The sequence below is a fragment of the Pterocles gutturalis genome, unplaced genomic scaffold, assembly GCF_000699245.1.
Source record: "Pterocles gutturalis isolate BGI_N339 unplaced genomic scaffold, ASM69924v1 scaffold34749, whole genome shotgun sequence".
Lineage (NCBI taxonomy): Eukaryota > Metazoa > Chordata > Aves > Pterocliformes > Pteroclidae > Pterocles > Pterocles gutturalis.
This window is the reverse complement of record NW_010129316.1, coordinates 13,918-37,633: the sequence shown is the minus strand read 5'-3', so window position 1 is coordinate 37,633 and position 23,716 is coordinate 13,918. Positions and strand designations below refer to the sequence as shown.

Below are 23,716 nucleotides of genomic sequence, written 5' to 3'. Positions count from 1 at the left end.
CATCAACTTAACTTACTTTCTGAGCTCCACAGGCAGGTCCAGAGGATGGATGCAAGCCCCATTTTTCTTTAAGTATTCTTGCACTCTGAGGGGTCTACATTCTCAGAGTTCTCCTGTCAAGCTCTTTTCATGCCTATGGATTGATGGGCCACTCACTCTTACACGGTTCAGAAGAGGAATTTCAGTTTCATGCTCCATCATTCTGCTGGTCATGAGCTTTCCTCCAAAGTGAGGGGGACTACTCAGTTTCATGTTGGGTCCCTCCTCCAGAGAGGAAGCTGAGCTATCACAGAGCAGCTCTGGGAACATACTTTGCTCTTGCAGCTCAGAAAATTTCCAGCTTCTTCCGTCAGCTCCTTGCAGCTTCCCAGACACTCCAGGTGCAAAACCCTTGACATTTCAGAATTTTGGAAGTTGGTAACCCTCACCTCTCCTCTGCTGAAGCCATCAGCCTTCAATTCCAGAGCAGCTACAGCTAGTTCTCTCAAGAGCTGTGTCATCTGCATGGCTGCCTGTGAGCTGGGTACGCACAGGGTGTAAAAAGGTATCTCCAGAGATTTGCCATTAGCAGCCACATGCACATATACATCTTCTCTGAGATGTGGCTGCTGACAGAGGGGAGCTACAAAGCATTCCATTAGACAGCAACAGATGCAGATACCCCCCAGCTGTGGCAGGAATGACAAACTCCAGCAGAGACTTGCCCGCTGATACTGATGTGAACTTAGGGTCCAGAAGCAGGAGAAATAGCAAACAAATACCCCAGATTCAAAGAGCCACCATGACCCCATTATGCATCTTGTTGTCCTAGATGGATCAGGTCTTTAAAATAGGTGTCAGCTGCCAAGTTTATTAAGTCTTATGCTTATCTGAATTACAGATAGGTGTAGCTTATTTACCTCCCTGGTTTATACTGGAAGTGTTGACTGGCACATATGTGGGTCATTCCTGTGCCTCCACTGTTGGCTATTAGAGCAGACACATTTGATGTTGTTTTTCTTACAGCTGCTGTCACTGTCCTACGCTGGACTTTTCAGCCAACATCCTTACTAGAGGTAAAATAAGAACATAAATACCTAATGGGGTTATTAGCCCTCAATTGCTTCTTTCAGTACAAAGTAAAGCAAGCGTGATATTAAAAAGAACAGAGAAGAGATATAAGGGGAGAGAGAGATCAGATAGAAACTGATTCATTCTACAAGTAAACAAAGATATTATGGCACTGAGGTGATTACACTGCTTAGAGGCTACAAGAAAATGAGATCTATTTGAAGTCCCTGGAAAGACCAGAAATGAGAAGAGTAGTGAGGTAAATACTCAGGAATTTGAAGGAAGCAGAGCTTAAGGAATTTTGCCAAATTTTAAAACTAGACAAGTTGAGATGGTTGAACAAAATGGCGCTTATGATTGCTGGAAGCCGTTGAGTGCCCCTCTGAATGGGATGCTAACTGTTATTATTTATGTGTTTGGATGGGATATGTAGCTGTTCTTCAGAAGCCAGAAAGAAATTGGCTTTGAATCTGAAGACTTCCACAGATACCGTGCTTCAGAGTGCTGATCTGTGTGATTTAAAAATGTTAAATTATTTATATGAAATATTCCATATTTTTAAGATTTTACTCATACATGATAAGAAATGGTGGAGCACCAAAAGTCTCTGGCTGGAGCCTGGTGCCACAGAATTAGGAAAATACAAAGCAGTAGTCATTAGTGTGCACGTGTGGGGGCATGTCAGTGTGGTTTGGATCAGGCTGTTACAGCGGACACTGCTCTCCTTCCTAGTGACATTTTTTATGTACTTGTTCTTTTTCTTTTATATTTTTATTGCCTACTAAATGGTTTATTTTGGCTCTGCTTTATGTGATCCTCAGTGCAAAGAAAACAGTTCTGTTCAGAGAAGCACTTTGAAAACTGCCCTGATGAGGAGAGAGCCGGCCCCTTGCTAGCATCTAGTGCACAGTCCTGATCTTGGCTGTGAATCCACAAATCAGGATTTCATCACTTAAGGTACCAATTTACTTTGTGAAAGACTGGAAACCAGAAAGGAGTCCCTATCTACAACAGTAATAACACAGGTGCTTTTCAGAACAAGATGCAAAACTCCTGAGTTAATGAATTGGAAAACCCGTCTCCTGGTCCAAATGCCGTACTTGTGTTTTCAGCATCAAAAATTATTGAAATAATAATGTAGTCTGGCCTCTGCCCAGTCTGTGTCAGTGAGGCATTCACTCAGAGGTGCTTGTGAAGGGATGGACCAGGACCATGCAGGAATTCCCAGCATGGGTCCAGTCAAGCCCGGTCCTGTCTCTGGCAGCTGCTGGCGGTGGAGGCACTGGGAAAAGGGCACACATAAGACATTAATCCTCTGGGACAACCTGCCACTTTCTTGTCTTTCTCTTTCTGCTCTCCTGCTTCATCCACCTTGGATGCATTAGCCATGTACCCTCACTCAGCCTGTAAGACAAGTCTGCAGTTCAGAAGCAGTGAGAATTAATTACCATTTCATTAATTAAAGTGCTCTGAAGCGCTTAGGTGTAAGTGCAGAGCCAAAGTACAGCTCTAATGTCTTTGACAGAATGATACGAATCCCTGTGATAAACTCCTGATCATCTGCTCAGCTCAGCTTGGACTTTGCCAGCCCTGGGGAGCACACTGCATGTGCTCGGTCTGCCAAATTTGGGACTTTCTCCTGTGACAAGGAACCATCTGTACTGGGTGCTATGATGGTGCTGCTCCACAGGGTGGCTGGGATTCACTAAGACTACATCTCAGGAGAAAAAACAGCACCACAGCCTTCTGGGAATTAGCATAGCAGCCAGAGAGTCAGGATTATTCAGGGTGGAGATACACTGTCTAGCGAGAGCACCTGGAAGACTTGCAAGAAGAGCCCTTTAATGTTTAAGTGGCAGAGACTGACTGCTGACAGTAAACTTGAGGTGACTCTGGAGCATGGTATCTGGATCTGTCTGAGAAATGTGACTGACATTTGAAACTGCCAAATGAAAATGACAGCTTTTAACCTGGATTTCCCTTAATTGGAATAGATAGTGCATTTCATGCTAGAAATGTTCTGACCATTATCTGCTTCTGTGTTTATTACATTTTGATGTGCCTCTGGTAATGGCTTTAATAAAGTTTCTGGAATAAAGCCTGTTAAAGACTTTTCTTACATTTGATGCTCAGATACCATGCGACTGACTGTAGTCCAGACGAACATCCTTTTATGATAGAGGATGTGTAAAATAAAACATAAGCATATCAGGAAAGACCCTTGTGTGCTATAACCTGTTTTAGAGTCACAAAAGTTTAGAGTCACAAAAGTAGTTTCTGTTATTTGACTGTAGGAATCAAGCTCCTTTTAATCTACATCAGCAAAGCTTGCAGCACATCCATTTTTACAGCCCTCACTTTTGGCTAAAATGAAATAGCTCTGTGACATACAGCTGCAGTTTATAGCATCTTCCTGGATTTAATGGGTAGAGGGAGTTACAGGGAGTGTGGGACTGTGATTTTCTGAGCGAGACAGTAAGGGCTGTGCAATGAGCCTTCCTCCTGCTCGCTGGTTCTGAAAGCCAAGCTGCAGCGAGGAGAGACAGGTATTTGCCAGATATGAAATTACCGGGTTCATTTGTCTTCCACCTTCTGCTCCTGTGACATGCTTATTCCTTCCTTCATTTTGGAAAATGACCTTGTGATCCTTACATCCAGGATCACACTCCGCTTCCAGAGCAGCTGCACAGACAGCAGTGAAAAATCTGCTCCCTGCTATTACCGGGCAAAAGCACTGTTAGGGAAAAAAGCGTGGGGTGTCCTTCCAGCAGGAGTCAGCTCCTGTGGAAACCTTGCAGTTTGCCACCTAGGAGAGAACTGGACTTTTATCTAGCCATGATTAATGCCTGCCTCGTGGGCGTGCCTGCTCTGTCTTTTTTTTTTAATAACGGATTTATAAAGCCCATGACTTAGACTATATTTGTAAAATGGCTTTTCTGGCCCTCTCCCAGATCTGTGGCTCCAGAGGCCAATATCAGAATGTGCTACATAATTTGGATCGGATACCCTTTGGTTGCAGTTATGGTCAGCGCAATTGCAGCCACGTACAATAGATTGCCTGGGAAATGAAAATGGTTGGGTTTATAGCAGAAAGCACGTGAGGAGGAGGCACAGTGCTGTTCTGAGAGTGGTTAAAAGCAGAGGAGAGGAACATAGTTAGTTGGCCTGTTTCGGTGTGCCTGCAAATCCTTACACATGCATAGCAGGGGGTGTTGAAAAATTTACAGAATTACTGCTGGGGATGTATCACAGCCTACGTATTCTGTAAGCACTTACCTCAGTTTAAGTTCAGACATAGATTAATTTAACCAGATAACTAGTTGGCGTTATCTCAAAAGCAGGTTTACATCTTTCTAAGACTCTAAGATTCCTTTTGACCTTGGATTTCGTAAATGTCTTTTGGTTAAGGCAGCCCAGCCATGCTGGGCTCAGTGCTGCAGGTGTTCTGGGGGAGCTTCGCAGTGAGACTTGTCATTGCCTGCTTCTCACAAAGGGCTTCCTCTTCCACTGCCATTGATAGGCTCTGGACATCTTACGTTATGTTCTGACATGAATGGGGTGAGATTGCAGCATTATGTTGGCAGAAAGCAGATCTCAGGCAGAAGAGGAAACAGGCCTTTTGAAAATCCTGGGTCTATCCTCATCTATAAGGACATTTGTAATTGCTTCCCTTCCTGTTCATCTGCCAGGTTGTGCTACTGCGTCACATGCTGTGTTTCGTAGGTTCATGGAGGTCCATGAAGGGGCAAGAAAAGCATCCCCTGATGTCCTCATGCTTCTGCCTGACTTTTCCTCGGCAGGTACTGTGGTACCCCAGCCCTCCTCTACAGGGTCCCAAACAGCAGCTGCAGAAGTCAGCACTCATCATCAGTAAAATGAAAAATAGCAAATTTTAGCAGATATGTGCCTCAACCTTGACTGCAGGCTCTGTGGCACAGGTGCTGTGTTTGTTTCCCTGTTGGAAAAGCACCTAGTGCTAACTGCTAGTGCAGATCAGGATTTGCTGGATGCTAATTTCATACAAATATTAAGCAATAATGGTACTTACATGGCTGTGTGAGCTAGGCAAAGGGGACACAGGCTTAGATAATGGAGACTTAATCTAGCATGCACGCTAGGAGAGGAAGGGAATTAGAAATCTATAAATAGAGAACAAAAATTCATGAATGAACAGTTCAGCAAGGAAAATGTGTATGGGCTTGAGTTAAGCCAGTGTCGAGCCTGGGAGAAATAATAAGACAAAGAAGACTAAAGCTAAGTCTCCTTATTGCTTACGGCATCTGAAGAATGTGTAAGATGATGGATGAATTAATTATCTCATTGCATCTTAGTAGCTGAAATAGTTGGTAGGTGGGCTGAGCCATAAACCAGAATACTCCCAGCATGTGAGAGAGGCTGAGCAGGCAGCTTCAAGATTACATGGGAGAGGGGAGCAAACAATGTCAGCTGCCCAACAGGGAAACATGGAATAATACCTTGAAGATACACAGTGGGAAAAAAACCCCTACTTAATCATTCTTGCTCTTTGTTTTTGATATTAATTTTATTTTATTGCTATGCTCATTCAATAAAAAAAATATATTTAGCCTTTTCTCTTCAGATCAACACATCCATGTAACAACACAGATGAATATACCAAGTTGAGGGTACATGGTCAATGCATTCTTAAAAGAGAGTTTTCCCTAATTATAGAGTATAATTTGTGAAATAATAAAGAAACCATTATTTTACTAACTCCCCATATCCATATTTACTCATGTTTACTGCCAGAATGTGGTAATTGTGTTTTATGTGAGGCTGTTACTAAAACTTAGACCAACCCCAGTGATCTTTGAAAAATGAGAGGTTTTTTAAGGAACAGCTCGCAATCACATTTAATGTATATATAAATCATCCTAGAAGGTAAATCAGCAGAAAGAAATTATTTGGTGTTGATGAGATTCATTAAATTTCTCATGAAGATAATATAAAAAGAATTAAACAAATAATCCACAGACAGCACAAATGAGCAAGCTGCAAGGAATTAGTGGATTTCTCCACCTTCACACTGAAATCCTAGGAGGATCATACCAAATTAAAAACATCAATTCATATTCAGGTACCTAATGCACTGACTTCTCCAGTGGGCTGAAGGCTGTCACCACCCACTGATTTCAAAAGGAATGATGGGTGATCAAATTTGGATTTTAAAATAGAGGGAGTAAGGTGAAGCACGGCGTCTCTCTCACAGGGCATCAGCCATGGTGGGACTCAAGCCCAGGAGAGATGAAAAGCCTTGCTCAGAGGGACCCTGGCATTTTGGACATGGGGACAGTATCTGCATATGGCTGTGGAGGAAGAAGCATTTACCACAAGTTAAGGATTTTTTAAAAATTTGCAGGTGCATGGAGAATGAAGAGGGCTGTCGAGGACATTTGTTTTATACTGAACATGAGTGGGATGGAAAATTGTGTAAATGGAGGTGAGAGCCCGTCCTCCAGCCCGATCCCCCTGCACAGCCGGAGCTCTGCCTGGGGTGAGGGCAGCCTGGGGAGGGTTGGGGGGAGGGACAGTGACAAGCCAGCCAGGGCAACCTGTGCTGCAGGGGCAAGCTGTGCTGCAGGCACTGCCCTGCTTGTGGGCAGGTGAGTGCTGGGGGTTGCCTCTTCCCCACTCCCGGTGCTCCAGCCCTGCTCGTCAGGGGATAAGGGATTTTCAGAGCAGCACCAGGCAGCGCTCACAGACAGATGCCTGAGAATACGCAGTGTTCCTGCTGCGAGAAGGCAGGTGTCAGCTCCCGCAGCAAACAAGTTGGGGCCTGATCCTGGAGAATGTGATTTCCCACCAAGACCCACAGGGAAAGGTACGCCTTGTGCATTTTCCACCGCAGTCAAGGGCACGACCCCACATTTACCCAGAGCTAGAGAACACAAAATCTGTGGCTTCATTTCCCTTTCTTTTTCAACAGTTTGTATTCTACAGGAGAGCTCCTGATCTGCAGGACACTGTGTGAAGACTGTCAAAAGTACAGCAGCCTGTTACTCCTCTGGGATATCCCTGCTCTTGCAGGGTAAAGGGGCTCAGCGTGTGTATTCAAATGGTGCATATATACACACACATATACACATGCATACATATGTACGTACACACACACACACACATACATGTGTACACAACCATAAGGAGACATTTCCAACAGCATTCGTTATGGGTTCACCACTCCTTCCAACTGAGCCATTACAGTTTCACCACTGCCTTCAGTGAGAGTAGAGAATCCAGCAGCAGGACCTCAAAAATGCCACCCAAAATATCCTGACACCTCACCGAGTCTCAGTAACAGAGCCATTCAGAGTCACAGTGCCCTGCGATATCCCTTTCCAACCCCACAATGTACACAACACAATCTGGCTTGTTCTGCTGTAACCGTGCACTGGGTAAACGGTGTTAAATGTGTCCCTGTCAATACTGCACCTACGCAACTAGAATAAAGAGCTTCAGTGGTTGGACTCAGCCCTTTCTCAAAACTTAATGCTCTGTGATGAAACAGAGAGAGAGAGAGAGAGAGAGGTTATTGGACAAGCTTAAGTCCTTGAGAGAAAGAAAAATGTACTGAACAGTAGTTCATATTGTTACTAATTTTAGTATCGCATCTGAATTTCTTTTCAGATCATTCCCCAGAAAGAGTGACAAGAGCAGTAATGTGGTTTCAGCCTCTGAGGTGAAACTATTTGTTCAGAAACTTGGCAAAGGTGATGCCTGTTTTGCTGCCCTACTTTTTTCTGGATCCCTAGCAGTGACAGAGCACTGTCAGTGACAGAGCACTGTTAGTGCAGTAAAGGGATCTGAAGAACTTCACTGATGCAGGTGTGCAAAGCATCTCCGAGGCGTGCAAGGCTCTGGGTGGCTGGGGATGCCAGCTTAGTTATTTCACTGGGTTGCTGGCTACTTTCCCAGTGCTGGAGAGCTAGTCAGCTTTCCCATGCTCATGCTGGGGCTACCCAAGAGGTACAGACTGCTGAAATCTCACTACAGCAACAAGGATTTATGAGCTGAAGAGCTGCAGGGCAAGCTGACCATGGGGGAGGTAGGTGGCTCTTCTGCTGAAGGGATCCCACAGTAGGAACGGCAGCTCCTCCATTCATGCAGAAAGACCAGTGGCATGCAATGGCAGAAAAGCAGGTGATCCTGTCATCTAGCTGTAAATGTTTTCCATCCCATTGTAAGTCATCCATCCTTGTTCATTTAGTAGTGCTGGGCTAGAATGAGCAGCAGGAGAGCATGGGAGAGGCACGAGATGTGTTGTGAAGACTATGAGGCAGCTATTAGGAATCAATCAGGCATACTGAGGATGATGGGGACATAAGCATGATTTATATCAAGTCTAATGGAAAAATCAATTAATTTATTACCAGAGAAGCATAAGATAACAAAGTTGCGTCAACAAATCTCGTCTGGTCAGTGCTGTTTGCATCTTTAATTGACAGGAAGAGGGAGCGCACTGGAACACCGGAGTGGTTACAAACCACATGGATTGACCAGGTAAGCATGCACTTAAACCAGGACATGTCATTCAGCTGTCTGCATTTTGTCAGGCACAGAGGGACTGTGTTCAAAGCTGTGAGTGAGCTGAGTCCATGCTAATGAGCTTATCTGCAGGAGCAGGTTAGATCAGCCACGATAAACCTAATTAAGATGGGCTTGCATCTCACCTGTTGCTGCCAGTCCCATAATATCCTTGGTGAGTCTATTTGTAAGGATGGATCCTCTTAGGATTTACCTCTGAGAGAGAAGAGAGGCTCCTGAGGAGGGGAAGTGTCAGCTGGAATCCATACATAGATGTTTACGCCTGTTTGCAGCACGGGGCATGTGTCTCAGCCCTTTTGTGGATCTGACCCCATGACAAGCCCTGCCCCTCAGGAAGGAGTGCCATTCAGCATCACTGAAAATCAGTGCTGGCAACCCTGAAGTCCAGTCATTTAAATTAATTACTAAAGATACAGAAAATAACACTAGCAAGGAATCAGTAGGAGTGGCTGATTACTCTCGTTCAATTTGGTTCATAAATGTTGCTGGGGAGCTGGGAGCCAATCTCAGGTGACTTCCACTAGTCCAGATTCTCATCTTCAGCAAGCCCAGAGCTGTGCCGATATGAGATATTTTTGGTTTGAAAAGAGTGTAAATGAATTGAGGGTTTGGCTCATTGGGTGAGGACTGCAAAACATGATGACAGAAGGGGTTTATAAACACTTATTATTCAAAATTTCTTCTGCAAATGTGAATACGCCTAGGCAATTATCTCACTTTAGCTGCAGATGGGCAATTTTGCTGTAATTATTATGCACCTTCAGTATTACAAAGCTTTCAGTGCCATTCCTTTTGAAAACGCCTGAATTAAACAGAATGACAAAACTAATGAACTATTGCATCGTTTTCCTGTCAGCTGCACAACATCTAGGAGGTGCCATCAGCACGCTTCATGCAGAGGAGCCCCGTGGTCACGGCTGTTAGCCCAAAGGCATGCAAACACAAGCCTCCCGCTGAAGGCAAACCCATCTGTAGCCTTCAGTCGCTGAGTTGCTTGAGGAAGGATGATTTGCCATTGCACATTCAGATCATGACAACAGATTGATACCAAGACATTATTTGTCATCTGTCTCTCGAATTTCCCTAATGAGATGTTTCTACATGTGCCTAAAATCTGTGGTTGTTTACTGATCTGGGCTAGACAAAGGCTTTTGGGGTAATGAGACTCCAGATACCAGCAGCATAATAGTAGAAAGTGTCTGAAGCCACTTTGACAAAGAGAACAGTTTGTTTTTAGCACAATTGCTATGGAGGAAACACTTGTCTCCAGTTTCTCAAAACTACTTGTCTCTGGTTTCTTGCAGCAAACATATCCGGGAAGCCAGCTGGTTTTTCTTTTTAATCCTTAAAACAAAAACAACATTCAAGAAATATAAAGCAGCGGAGAACATTTTGCAACTTGCCAGCCAAAAGTAAGGTCCACAATTAACTCTACATATAACTGGTATGATTTTCAAGAGGAATGTCCTCATTATGACTCCTGTTTACCTAAAAATAAAGCCAATTTGCTGCTCGCTTTTGAAAAGATCCCAAGAAAGTATCTTTAGCAGTTCGGTAAACTTTCATTCTTGTTAAGAAATGAATCTGTTAACACATGAAATAACTGTAGCTAGTATGATTAAATCTTTCCTAGATGCTTCCGAGTGACTTGTTTGGACCCCTGAAACTTGGATGGCTGCTGAGCCCAGCCAATTCCTGGAATATTCCACACTAAGAACCTGTGACCAGCCACAGGACTCAACACATGAGCAATACTACGCTAAGCACACTGTCTATTGAAATAATATAGGATTACTGATTTAGCTTAGCTTGTAGAAGAGCTACAAGAACTATCATTCATGGGAGCATTACGTTTCAGCACAGCTCATGCAATCTGCTCCCACAACAGGCCAGATCTGACCATCTCTGATTCCCAAGCATGCACCAACCACTCTTTTGGGCTCTTCTTGTTTTTCAGACTCCTGACAGCGCCGTTGCAATCTGATATAAACCACCTCCCTTGTTACAAACACCTTACTCATTCTGTTTGATGCCACCTATCTTTTTCCTCACCTTCTCCAATCCACACATGATTTAGCTGACCTTTCTCATAAGCCCCTACAGTTATCCCTTGTACATGATCAAGAGTCCAACTCTACTAAAAAAGCCATGTGGAACTTGGTAAGGCAGAAAATAACAGCATTATAGAATTACCTGGAACTACAGAAGAGCATAGTTGTTTAAAAAAAATCTATGAAATCAGTAGAGCTCTTTGTTAAATGCTATAAGACTTTCAGGGGGTTGGGCTTAATTGCTAAAAATTTAATGAGCAAGGGCAATTCTTCTGCAAGTATATTAATGGAAGGCAGCTGATCATTTGGCCATATGTCACTGTATCCTCTTATGGAATGGTATTTTTCAACATTAAGTTTTTCTACTTCAGTTCTCCAGAATAAAAATACACTTAAAAAAAAAATAGTGTGGGGGAGTAGGATGAATTTCTACGTGGTCAAAGCCTGAGTTCCCCTTTGAAAAAAATGGAAGAAAAACAGTTATTAGCTTGGTATTTTCAATAGTCACTGAGCCAGACCCTTCTCTGATAAAAATCAGCATGCTGTGATGGGACTCAGTGGAGCTGTGCCAGCTAGGGTCAAGTGCTGACTGGACCCATCACATTTAATGCTGTGAATTTCATGAAATACTGAAAATACTAGGTGAAAATTTGTTTTATTATTGAAAGTAAGTTAAGCAGAAACACTTCCTAGTGAGTTAATACAATTTGCTTTTTAAATTTCAAGGTTAATAGAAAATAAATTAAATCCTCAGGGTTTGAATCCACATGTTCTTGCCTGATGACAGACAAATATTTAAGGTGGCTCTGGCAAAAGGGGCAAACAGGACAGGTACTATTCATGCCAACGCATTCTGGTACATGTAATTTAGGGGTACCTAGAGACAGCACATTGAAAGATGCAATAAAGTACACATAAATTTAAATAATAATAGTAATGTTTCATTCAGTGTCTGCAGATCACTGACCATTTACAAAATAAAAAAAAGTATATATGATGTGGCTCTGCGCTGAGCAGGCTGGACTAGAGTTCTCCCTTCCCAGGTCCCCAGCAGCCAGAATTACTCCACATTTCTAGGACCTGATGTTCAGGATATCATGGTGAGATGGTCTAACAACAGCATCAGTTGTTAGATGGTGAAACTATCAGACAGCATTACAGAGCTGCAGCTTCATTTTTATTCTAGGCACTATTAAGAACTGCTGAAAGTAGAGGTGCATTTCTTGCTATTTTCTAGTGTGCTACTTAATAGGAGAGCTTTTCACAACTGATATATTATCTTTCTCTACTTGGAAATCTGTATGTACTCCACCTGAAAGCATCATAAGCCAGACTAGTGAAGAAAGCTGCAGTTTCAGTGCAGAAGAAGCAAGATTCAGTTTTCAGTTGGCCTGTCTGGCCTCTACAATAGATACAGTGAAGAGAATTAAGGAAAAACCTCATGGTATTCTGGAGAAGCAAAACATTTTTTAGGCACAAGGGCAAATTCCAGACGACATAGAGGAACAGAGTTCTCCTGTAACAAACGGACCTGGGCTTATACTGTCCAAGAGTGCCCTGTGTTAGCAATGTACTACACAAAGGTTAATACTGCTCTGTCACTGAAGGGACATTCACAATGGCTTGAGATCCCTGGGGTTTAACATTTGCATCTGCTGAAAGAGACGGGGGATGCCAACCTTCACTTATGACTTTCAGAGGGCCATTACCCCCTGTGGGAGCCTGAATGTTTTACTGAGGCAGAGGAAGGTTTTCAAAGATATGAAGGAAACATTGCAGCAGTCTCTAAATGCTCAGAAATAAGCAGCATAAGCAAACAATCCCCCAGCCCCAAAGAGAAGGAATGCTATTTGTAAATTAGCAAACCATGAGCAAATAAAACCAGCTCCACGTGGGGATGCGCTCTGGTGGAGATATGGGAAACAGGGAACGTGAGGTGGCCACAGTGGACTTGAAGACACAAGACACCCAAATAACATGGCAATGACCATAAGGACATAAAGTAAATGAGGTTCTTTTCTTTAAACTTGCTGAGTTTTAGCCCAGATCCCAAGGACTGACAAACAGACCAACAGGAGGGTTGTTTCTTTTTCACAGCTATGCTGAAGGGAAGCAGTCTTCACTAACTGCCAGCCAAAGCAAGCGAATGAGATAAAAAAAGCAGATTTTGTTTGTCTTTTCCACTTTGGATCAGACTCTCTGGTAGGAAGCTACCATTTGTAAAGGTGTTTTAGCAGTGGAAAACAGAAATGGTCGTACATGGGTGTGCGAATGCATATATGAACCTGCCTGCCCATCAGCTCATACCTTACCATCATTTCCCTCCAAAACCCTGTAGTTGTTCACAGACAACATCAGGTAGCTGCTTGACAGAGTTTTTCAATTTCTAATGCCCTGTTCGTACACCTATGTTGCGCCAACCTTCACCTTTGGCTGTTTCTCCCATTTTGCCAGCTAGTGCTTTGACTAACAAGCAAGAGTGGCCAGCTCCCGCAGCCCTGGACTGAACAGGATCTTCAGCCAGGTACTTGTGCGCTTATACAGGGCTGCCTTTTCATACAAACACAAACAACCCTGGAAAATCTGGACGTGGTCCATAACCACTAGGCAGCTGGACAAAAAGGTTTTTTCCACTTCTGTAGTACTGCCAGCCTCCAACACTTCTCTCTGTATCATCCATCTTTATTGAGAGCTGTTAATTATAGCTATGAAGTCTGTTACCATACAGGCACTTTCCTTTTTTAAAGCGGCTTTGAAGGTAGCTGCCTGCAAGATATTTTGACACAGATCTGGGATGAAAAAAAAAAAGCAGAATTCCTTGTCACTGCCTCCTGAGTTTTGTTGTTGTTTTTGTTGCTGTTGCAAACAACAGGGGAGAACCTGTTTAGGACAGTCCCTGTTTCATGAGTTTGTGCACTGGGTGTCAACATACTTGATACAATGACTAAGGTAAAACCCTTTCTGCAAAAAGACCAGTTGTGAACTCTATCTTGTTTCTCGTTATGGCAACTGGAAAAACAGCGTATCCATACTCACCTCAGCTTTCAGTAAACACGATCTCACACACTTTTCCCAGTCCCCTTTTATCTCTGTCAGCCATAAAATGCAGTTACGTTTCTGTTTGCGTGTGCTGGTCATGCCTGGAGGCAGCAAAGAGAGGAGGTGACCCTGAGGTCCCTTCAGCCTTGCTTTGGTTCCATGGTTTCAGTCAGTACAGAGGGATCAGCATGGTTAGGATCAGTAGAGATGGATTTTCTCTTGAGGTCTCCTGAGAAAAGCCCTAGAGTGTGGAAGCTTGTCAGCTTGCTTTTCTAACTAAAGAAGAGCCATTTAATGAAATGCAGTTTAACTACTGACCAGAGATCATTCAGTGCTGCAAGACATGACATTTTTTTTCAAGCAAAAGCCATTACATAAACATACTGTTTCATAGCACATTCCCTGTCTTCAGGTAACAAGAACAATTACTTCTCTTTCGAGTCCTTGCCTCAAGCACCGTTACCTCATAGGAGGCATATAATGTAATTATTTTAGAGCATCTCTTCAAGCCACAGCAGAGAAGACAACAGTAATGGAACTACAAGACAAAATTACAGGACACTGCTTAATTCAATCATCCTTGGAATGATTTTGCAAACCAGGCTTGAGATTAAAGAACACGTATTTCTCCTGATCAGGCACTACCCAATTTTTATTCTTGATTAGCATTCCACAAAAGTCTAAAGGCCCAGAGCAGGTGATCCTCAGCAGATGAAGGATCTTCAGATTAAGGGAAAGCTTTTCACCAGGCGTGACTGTTAAGCTCTTTTCAGAACATCACGGTCTGAAATGCAAACACAATCTCCCAGGTACATTCTCCAGAAACTAGGAGGCTAAATCAGAAAGGACTGGTTTCCTAAAGAAGGACCCATGACCATTTTCTCACAGAAGCTATGACACAAGCTCTCAAAGGCAGTGTTAGCTACCTGAGTTAGCAGCCAGTCAAAGACAATTTTAAACAAATTCTCTTAAAGGTGTTTCCAGGAGATGTTAAGGCTGGGGTAGGTTTAGAAAGAGAGGTAAGTATATAAACACCACTGTATGTGTCTAAGACCCACATGCAGGCTTTGCATTGTGAGAGCTACCTCCAGAGAAGTTAGGACTTAGGCATTAATTTTGCGGCATTCTGCCAGCCACTCTCATCATCAGCCCATGTAGGTACCAAGCTTCCATTCTGTGCATCTGAGGAACAGAAAAACTACCACCTTGAACACGGGTCTGGGAGCAGTTTTTTAAGCTTTTCAATGGAACGCATCAAGAGGAGTGCCACCTCAAATCTAGTTAGGTACCTAACTGTGGGATGGTGGAGAGCTCCCACTAACAGCTAAAGTTTGGCAAACAGACCTCCTCTTTTGCCTGAGCTTTCCTGCTATTTACATCTCTCCCCCCCACCACAGCCTCACCTTTGTGTATCCTCTGTAGGTGTTTACTCTCCCATGCATTTTAGGAGGAAATTGGGCATTCATCTCCAAGCTGGCAGTGTTTGAATATGCAGTGTGGCGTAGAGGAACCAGCTGTGGCAAATTTCCTTGCCAATCTAACCCCTGGTACTTTCTTCAATATATAGGAAAGACTTAGGTGAACAGGAAGATACTCTAGGAGTACTCTGGAGCTGCAGGACTACCTATTTTCTCAAAAACAGGCAGCCTGTAGACCATATTTTTAATAGATGGCTGAGAAAACTTCATTTCAGGAGCCACAAAGAGCAGGAAACTATGACAGTAATTTTTAATCACCTAAGAAAACAAGTCTCCCCGAGGAAGCAGCTGAAATGATGACTTGCATGATAATCTGGCAATAATGCAGCACAGATGTATTATGTCAAGACAGCAAGGAGTCACTTCTGCAATACATGTGGGGTGATGCACCCCTAGCCCACATCACATGGGGACACACAGTACTTTCAAAAGGAAGGAGACAGCAGCTACCATAGGTTTAATCAGAAACAGCTAATTACTTAACTTTGAGAAACAGAAGTTAACAACAGCATCACCCTGAGCTCTGTGGCTTGGGTTCCAGCTGAGCTAAGCCTAAATGAACACCCTATGTCCGAGCTTGACTCTGCATGCAGAGAACATGGGACATCTGACAGATGCCCACCAGCACTGCCTCTGCCACAAACACCAGGTTGTTCCAGCAGAAGGCTTCACTACTACTGCTACTTGCTAATAGTACAATTTCACCTTGTCTTCAGCCAGAACCCCTGGAAGAAAAGTGCAGAGTCAGTGAAAACAGTCAGAGAAGCGATACAGTGGCCCATCAGTAACGCATCACCAACAGCAGTTCAGAAACCTGCAGAAGAGATACAGATGACCAGGATAAACCTTCTGCACAATATCCACATCTTCTTCTAATTAATCACTTTGATACCAAGCACAAAGGTAAGCCCTGACAGACTGCTGTAGAGATCAAACTGATTTCATTTGGAGTTACTCCTGTCTTGTGTCTGTCTAATCCGTGTAAGAATCAGATGCTGTATCTTTTAATTTCAAGGGTTCTTTTAGTTCTTTAGTTGTGGTGGTTTTTGTGTGGTTTTTTTTTTTTTTTTTTTTTTTTCCAACAAGCTAATGGGAACTTGAATTGTAAAGTGATTTTATTTTGAGGAACACAAAGTAAATAGGTATTATTTTAAGGCTAATGTACTGAATTAGACAAATAGATTTTATAAACTCAGGTTTTTTGAAAGAAAACATGCTTCATGCAGTGACATTTGCTAAAAACACTTGCATTCATCATGTCTGTATGTCTTCGTAGCTTATTCATGGCTCTGTTAATGCTGTCTGCTCTGGTGGTGAAGCTTCCACCTAAGTAGTAATATAAATCAGTAGGATGCCAAAAGTCAACCACACTGCAATGTTTTAATGCTGCTGGGTAAGAGGGAGTCATGAATCCAAAATACTGAAAATTGATAGTAAAAAAGCATCCAGTCGTGCCAAATCAGACTCTGACATTCTTCCCCCGTAGAGCTTCATCATGGCCAGGCAGTTGGTTCCCAGCACTGCACGGCCGGGTTCCCTGCCCGCTGCAGGAGAGGAAGGCCATGCCCGTGGTGCAGTGAGTTGCACTTTCATATGAGTCAGGATCAAACTAATGGACCCAAATCCTGGAGCTACTGGGGATGCTGTGCTGGTGGCTCCTCCATGCTAGCAGAAACATATGTGAAACACATTTAGAAACCGTCCCACCACTCTGCCTGGTTGGGGCAGAAGACAAGCTTGTCTGAACAGAGAACTCCTCGTGGACCTCAAGAGGAAAAATAAATTGTATGATCCCTGGAAGTGAGCTCAGGCTTTGGAGAACAGAGCAGTGGTTTGTTTATGCAGTGAGAAGACACAAAAGGCCAAAGCTCAATTAGAGTTTAAACTGTCTGGTGTTTTTTCAGATAACAAGAAGGGCTTTTTAAAGTACCTTAAGAGCAAGAGGAGGTCTAAAGAAAACATTGGACTGATACTTGTTGAACATGGTCATCTGACTACTAGGGATGAAGAAAAAGCAGAGGCATTTAATGCGTTTTTTTGCCAAGAGGGTGGTCAAACACTGGAAAAGGCTTCCAAGAGAGGTGGTCGATGCCCCAAGCCTGTCAGTGTTTAAGAGGCATTTGAACAATGCCTTTAATAACATACTTTAACTTGGTCAGCCCTGAATTTGTCACGCAGTTGGACTAGATGATCTTTGTAGGTCCCTTCCAAGTGAAATAGTCTATCCTATCCTACCCCATCCTATCCTATCCCATCCCATCCCATCCTATCCTAATGTGAAGCTATGGCAGTGATTGCTTCTGGCCACCAAAGAGCTAAGTCTCGGTTCTGAGTTCATATGCATACACATAAAAAGTGACTCCTGTGAAGTTAACATGTTGGTAAATCAGAGTAAGGGAAACCTACTTCTATCCCTCTTCCACTGTTGCATCCAGTACTTTAGTTCCATTTCAAAGAAATAACTACACTTTGGTATTACCTGCAACCTTTTTCTTTCTTTTCAAGACAAATCTTCAGATTCTGAAAGATAAGTGGCAGCTAATTTGGGGGCATTTTAGAGACAAAACTCTGATTCAGTGAAACAGATCATGTTAAAACACGTTCAAATGTGGTTGTAGATCAGTGCAAGTATGTGTGACAGCTCTTTCATTCACCCAACACTTCACCTCTAGTCAAGGTTGTGGAAGATTTAGTTTTAGCTTCTGATGTTTTCTTTAGCCCTAATGCTTTAGGAAATAAAAATCAAGACCTAAATGATAAACAAAGAAATAAGTAATCACACAAACCATTCTGAAAAGTCCTGCCCTTTCCTTCTCAAAATATTGTTAGATAAGACCTTACCATCAAAATAAACAAGCTTTCTGAGGCATTCTCCTGTTAAAATGTGAACACAATCCTCCCTTATTCCCCCAACTGGTACACACAGAGTGAATCTTTAGAAAAGGTGTGTTTTGTCCTGCCTAGAGATTTGCAAAGCTAAGCGATATCTTACAAAGATTTTAATTCAATCTTTTGTGTAGCCAGGGACCTTTAAGCTCTAGTGCTTTTAATTTGTTACCTCATAAATTAATAATGTAGGTATGATAGAGGGTAGCTCATCAGATTAAATGTGTCATTTTATAACGTAGTTTGGAAGCAAAAAAGTATGAAGCCAAAATGAAGTACTCTTAAATGATCCATTAGGCACATAAATCATTATATGTGTTCTTTCTGGACTGGACAATAGTTGAAATGAATGATAACTTAGTTGCTGTAATTTTATTTTAAGCTAGTAAGCACTTGCATGAAAAGTAAGAGAGCAGCGCTGACCCTGGCGTGCTCTTCACTGGCCTGCCAGAGCTCGCTGTGTCACCCATGGTACTGAGTGTAGGACAAGTTCTCCCTGAGCAGTCTGCACTTGGGCACGGCTCCGGCATTTGATGGAGCTGCACAGGGTGCCTAGAGCAGTTTGGACATGAATGCATGAGCTTTGGTTTGCCTTGAAGAGTGACTCCCTGTGCTGAAGACACAACTGATATTCTACTTCAGCTTAAATAGAAAGTTCCTTACCATGCAATATGGGTCAGTCACAAATCCCTAATACTGTAGATAATGGCCTAATACTCAAAATCAGATAAAGAAACTGAATAAACCTGCTGTTAATTTTAATGTGCTACTATAAAATTTTGGTGCCAAATTTATTACAATTTTATGTGCTATAAAATGGGGAAAAAAATCTCTGCAGCTTTAAACTGGTTTGCATCCATGACAGGTATGTTCTGTGAAACTAAAAAACAGATAAATTCATATATATACAGCACAGTGTATATATATATATATATATACACATATACTGGTATAATACAATAGACATTTAAAACCATAATAAACCATATAATCTGTGTAGGAGAGACCATATATCTATTCACTGTTCCTACATTTTATGATCCCTCTTTTGTGTTTTTCCTCATGGTTGCTGTTCCTTACACGTTCCTCAGCTGTATGGGGAAGTACACCAAAGCCAGCTCAGCCCCGCAGAGCCACCCACTGAAGGCGCTGTGGGAAGGGGAGGCTGAGCTGCCCGGCCCTGCTGCCGAGGAGGTGTCTGTGCAGGTGTCCTTGGGGAGTTTTGCTGCCAAAAAAATGAGGTGCCTATGGATTTAATCAAGCTGTGCAGGCAAGATCTGAGAATCCCTTCCTTTACTACCTCACTGCTGATGTCACATTTCCACTTTCTTCCACTCCCACCTTTCCATTTATCTCATTGCAAATTCCTGCCAGAGAGTTTAGACAGTATATGAAATACAAACAAAGGTGATGGATAAAAGAAGAAGCAAGTGATTAAGCAAGTCGCTTGCTAGTTCCAGGTCAGAATTGTCTTATTTTAATGATCCAGGAGCCCATGCAACATCTTCCTAACGTGTCTGACTATGCCTGGAGTGCAAGCTTTCCTCAAGATGGTAACGCCTCATGGAACTGCAAAGTCTCTGTGTATTTCTCTCTATATATATTCATATTTATAAAATATGCAAAAAGAGGGAATAATTAAGAAGGGATGCTGGAACTCAGCACTTGAGGTTTCGGATGCACATGCATATGACATCTCAGCCATAATGGAGCAGGCAGATGAACAGTAATTCTTTTTACAGTGATTCTTAGTGCAGGACCACTGAAAGGTCTCAGTGTAGATGGTGGACATGCTGAAGCAGACACTACATAAACACATGGTTAGGGACAGTCCTCCCTCTGAAGGACCATCTCATCCGAATGAACGGAGAGTACAAGGAAATCAGAGGCCTGTAGTGACTCGCTCAAAACCACAGAACAAATGTGCAGCAAAGGTAGGAACCAAAGCCATATCTCCAAATGCCCAAGTCTACCCTGACACCAAGAAAAAACTCTGTAAACTAAACCTATTAAAGCTGCTGGTCAGACACACAAATGCACGTATTTTACTAAGCCTGCCACAAGCTTACTTGTAATGATGTCCCCCTGCATCCCACACAGGCTGCAGGGCTTGCACCTGCTCTTCAGCTCAGCCACCACTTAATTAAATGGAAGACATAAAACTACCAACCATATCAATTAACTGCAGCAACAAAGAGTATAATGCTCTGGTTTTAACCCCAGGGATCTGGCAAACCACAACTGCTCACCCCAGAATTCAGCAGTATTTAAAACATTATCAGAGCAGCTGGAAAGGAAAATACTTAAAAACCAAAGAAACGGAAAGGTAGTTGTTTTGGGCTAGCATTTGTTATTGTTTTTAAATTAAACTGTTGTTTTCTCTGACCTCCATACTTCTGTCATCTCTGAAGAAACCATGTTTTCTGTGGAGCAAACAACAAATACAAACTGAAGATGACGTGCAGGAAACATGGCATCTCATGAAAACGCCTTTAAGACTTCTGGATACTGCTCTAGAACCTGCAATGAACAGTAAAATTCCTTTATCTGCAGCCCCTGAATGATTTAGAAGATGAAGAAACTGTCACGATGGCTAAACAGCAAAATTTCAGCATTTATAATCTTAATCCTAGTAATCTGAGGCAGAGAATTTCCCGAGTACTCTGGTTTCTTAGACTTTTCCTGTAGTAAGCTCCCACCTCACTGCCGCACAGCTGGAAGCTGAGAAATGTGTACTTCTTACTGTTTACTTTCTGAGCTACTTCATTAAAAGGCTGTGAGCCCCACTGTGTAACAGAAGGGGAAAACATTGTTCACATCCTTCCATGTATCGGGGAAGCTCTCTGGCACAGGACATCTTGATGGCTGAGTCATCCCATCTGTCCCAGACACCTCTTAGGCCAAAATGAGATGAGATGAAGGAGCGCTCACCAAGAGGCAGTCCTTCAAGCAGCCAGAGCATCCTCAGACCCTCACGGAGGATGGGCACTCAGGGCTTTCCATGAGCGCTTCAGGCTTTGTGGGTTTGGCTTGCTCTAAAGACGAGGTGTGCTGAAGACAAAGTGCTGCCTTTGGTTATGACTGTGCTTCCTCCCGGAAATAAACACAACAGCTCGAGTTTAACTGGGATCAGAGCTTGGCCTTTGATGTCAGGGGCATAATGCCAGGAAAATACTGTAATACTTTTTTTACTTGGCTGTTCAAGGCACTGCACTAGTCCTGGGTTTGGAAAAGAAAAGCTTATTTAGCTTACTCAGAGATTGCCATGAAAGTCAGCTGTGGGTAGAGGAAGAAGATATTAATTAAAAAAAATCATGTTCATGGGGGTTTGAACAGAAAACTCTTGAGAAGCAATTGCAGAAAATGTGGACTTTCATTACATGACTTGTACGTATTGGAAATAACCCTGGATTTCTTACTGTTGGAGTGAAATTGTATTGAGAATAGTAACATGCCACCTAGCACAGGACACAGAATGAATTCAGAACATCCTTTAACAAACCTGAAGAGGAAAGCAAATGCAAATTTGATTTAACTGGCTGATCTAAATAAAATGTCTGCTAGAGGTAGAGCAGCATGCAAGAGCCACAGGAAAAAAACCAAAAGCTCCCATACCTGTATCTTTGCTTTGGAGACTGCTTTTCAGCTGACTTAAAAACATGTCCAAGATAATACAAAGGAAAGAATAAAAAGTTCCAGTTTGTTGCAAACCACGTCAGAGTGAACGGTGCATCGAATTTCTTAAAGGTCAGTTTTGCTAGCTGCGTTGAACCCGACCAGGAGGAGCAGACACCCAAGACCACAGCCACACCCCAGAAAATCTTCTTGAGTTGCGTCACGGAGCATTTCCAGCAACAGCGGTTCACCCTGCCACCACCTTCTGCCCCGGCTTGCATCTGTGCTTCGGCTGGGGCTGGAGACTCCCGAGAGCGCTCATCCCCTGGGGAGAAGAAAACACAAGACTTACTAAGGACATCCAGCCTCCATTTAGTTTTCAAATCCTAGGCCCTTCTGAAGTCACGTGGAACTTCCCCAGCAAAAGAACCCACCAGATCTTGCCACAAAATGTCCTTTGTATTTAGATCATTGCAAAGCCTCTGATTCAACTGAGGCATAATTACAATGCAAATAATAATTATCACCTCTAGATTTAGAAGCCATTGGGTAAAATGGAAATGAAAATTACATGTTGCTCTGATGTACACAGAAAAGCTTAACACACTGCTTAAACTGATGCTGTTAGGACATGTAAATGAATGAAAAATACAGTACTGAGTTTAATAAAGCAGCGAAGGGGATTACAACAACACTTGGAATTGTTATTGTCCCAGAAAATGTGGAATTGGGCAGCTTATGGAACAGTGTTTCTTAAAAAGAGAGGGGGGACAACGTATTTAATCTTGCAGTTAAGCACGATCACTGCCATGTAAGTAGCATGATTAGTACTGAACTTGCATCACCAGGCAGTGCAGTGATCTCTAGAGCAGCTCTCCTGTAGCTGGAGCCAGATGGTAAAAATCAGACCAACCGACAGGCTGCCCTGAAGAGCATCTCAGACTAGGCAACCCTAACTTTTTTTAACTCGAGACCTGCACTAAATGAGACTGGAGTGGAACTTTGCCCTGGTATAACTGAGCCTAGCATGCTGCTGGGAATTCCTCTCCTAAAAAACCTTGCCCCTTACATCCTTAAACATGAATTGTTACAGCCCTGCTATGGTACCGCTATCGGCAGATACTGTATCCAGCTTGTGAATGAATGAACGAAGTGAGGTAAGGTGGTTCAGTTCTCACGGAGATCAAAACGTGCTGGCAGACCTCAGCAGCAGGCCACTGCCTTTAGGCTGTCACCTGCCTTTCTTAAATTCACCCCACTCAACAGCCGGTAAAGCTGTCAGTCACCTGCATGCAGCACTCAGCAGTGATTTCTCTTAAAGGCTGACTTCAATTTAGTTGGTCCATTCACTTGAAGGAGGATGTAATAGCAATTCATGTTGAAAGCCAGGAACCTTCAACTTTAAAAGTGTCCAGAGGTCATTGCATGCATTGAAAGGTGAAGAGAGAAAAACAAGTACATGAGAGAGATTGTATTATTGCCCAACATTTATGTATGTTCAAGGCAGGCTAAGAGAGATCCAGACGCAAAAAAATTCTTACTTATCCCGGTGAGAAACAGTATTTGGAATGGAAAATCTCTTTAACCCTCTTATTGCAGGTTAACCAAAATTTGTATTTACGTGAGCTAATACATTATTAAAGAAAAGGTTTGTTCCAATCAAGAGAACTATTTATTTTTTCTTTACAGATAAGAAATGCATTATCTGAGCTAAGAGTACCATTAGTTTACCTAGTAAAGTCGTGTTTTGTAAGGGGAAAAACTGTGGCCTCTGTTTGATACCTTGAAATCTAAGAAGAGTGTACAGCAGCAAAGGTATAAACATGTAGTCTTTCTGAGTGGCTTTAGGAGAGATGGGGCTGTCGCATCGCTCCACTTATTTCAGTTTTCAATAGAAGATTGTGAGGGCAGCTTCCCACATAAGAGGAGATGCACCAGCAGGCCAATGAATTATCCAAAGTTAATGATGTGGCTTTTTATTAAATACATAATGGAAAGGTCACAATCTACCTGCTAAATGTTAGAAGAAGCTAG

At 42.8% G+C, this 23,716-nt stretch overlaps 1 protein-coding gene across 1 annotated transcript in view; it reads right to left on the bottom strand.

Annotated features, from left to right (window-relative positions):
- SLC35F3 (solute carrier family 35, member F3) overlaps positions 1–22,001 on the bottom strand; it is a 44,066-nt gene extending 22,065 nt beyond the window's left edge. Inside the window, exon 1 of the mRNA XM_010079909.1 lies at positions 21,683–22,001. Coding sequence (XP_010078211.1) covers positions 21,683–21,963 — 281 coding nt within the window. The 5' untranslated portion in view covers positions 21,964–22,001. The remainder of the gene's footprint in view (positions 1–21,682) is intronic.
- Positions 22,002–23,716: the final 1,715 nt, after the last annotated feature.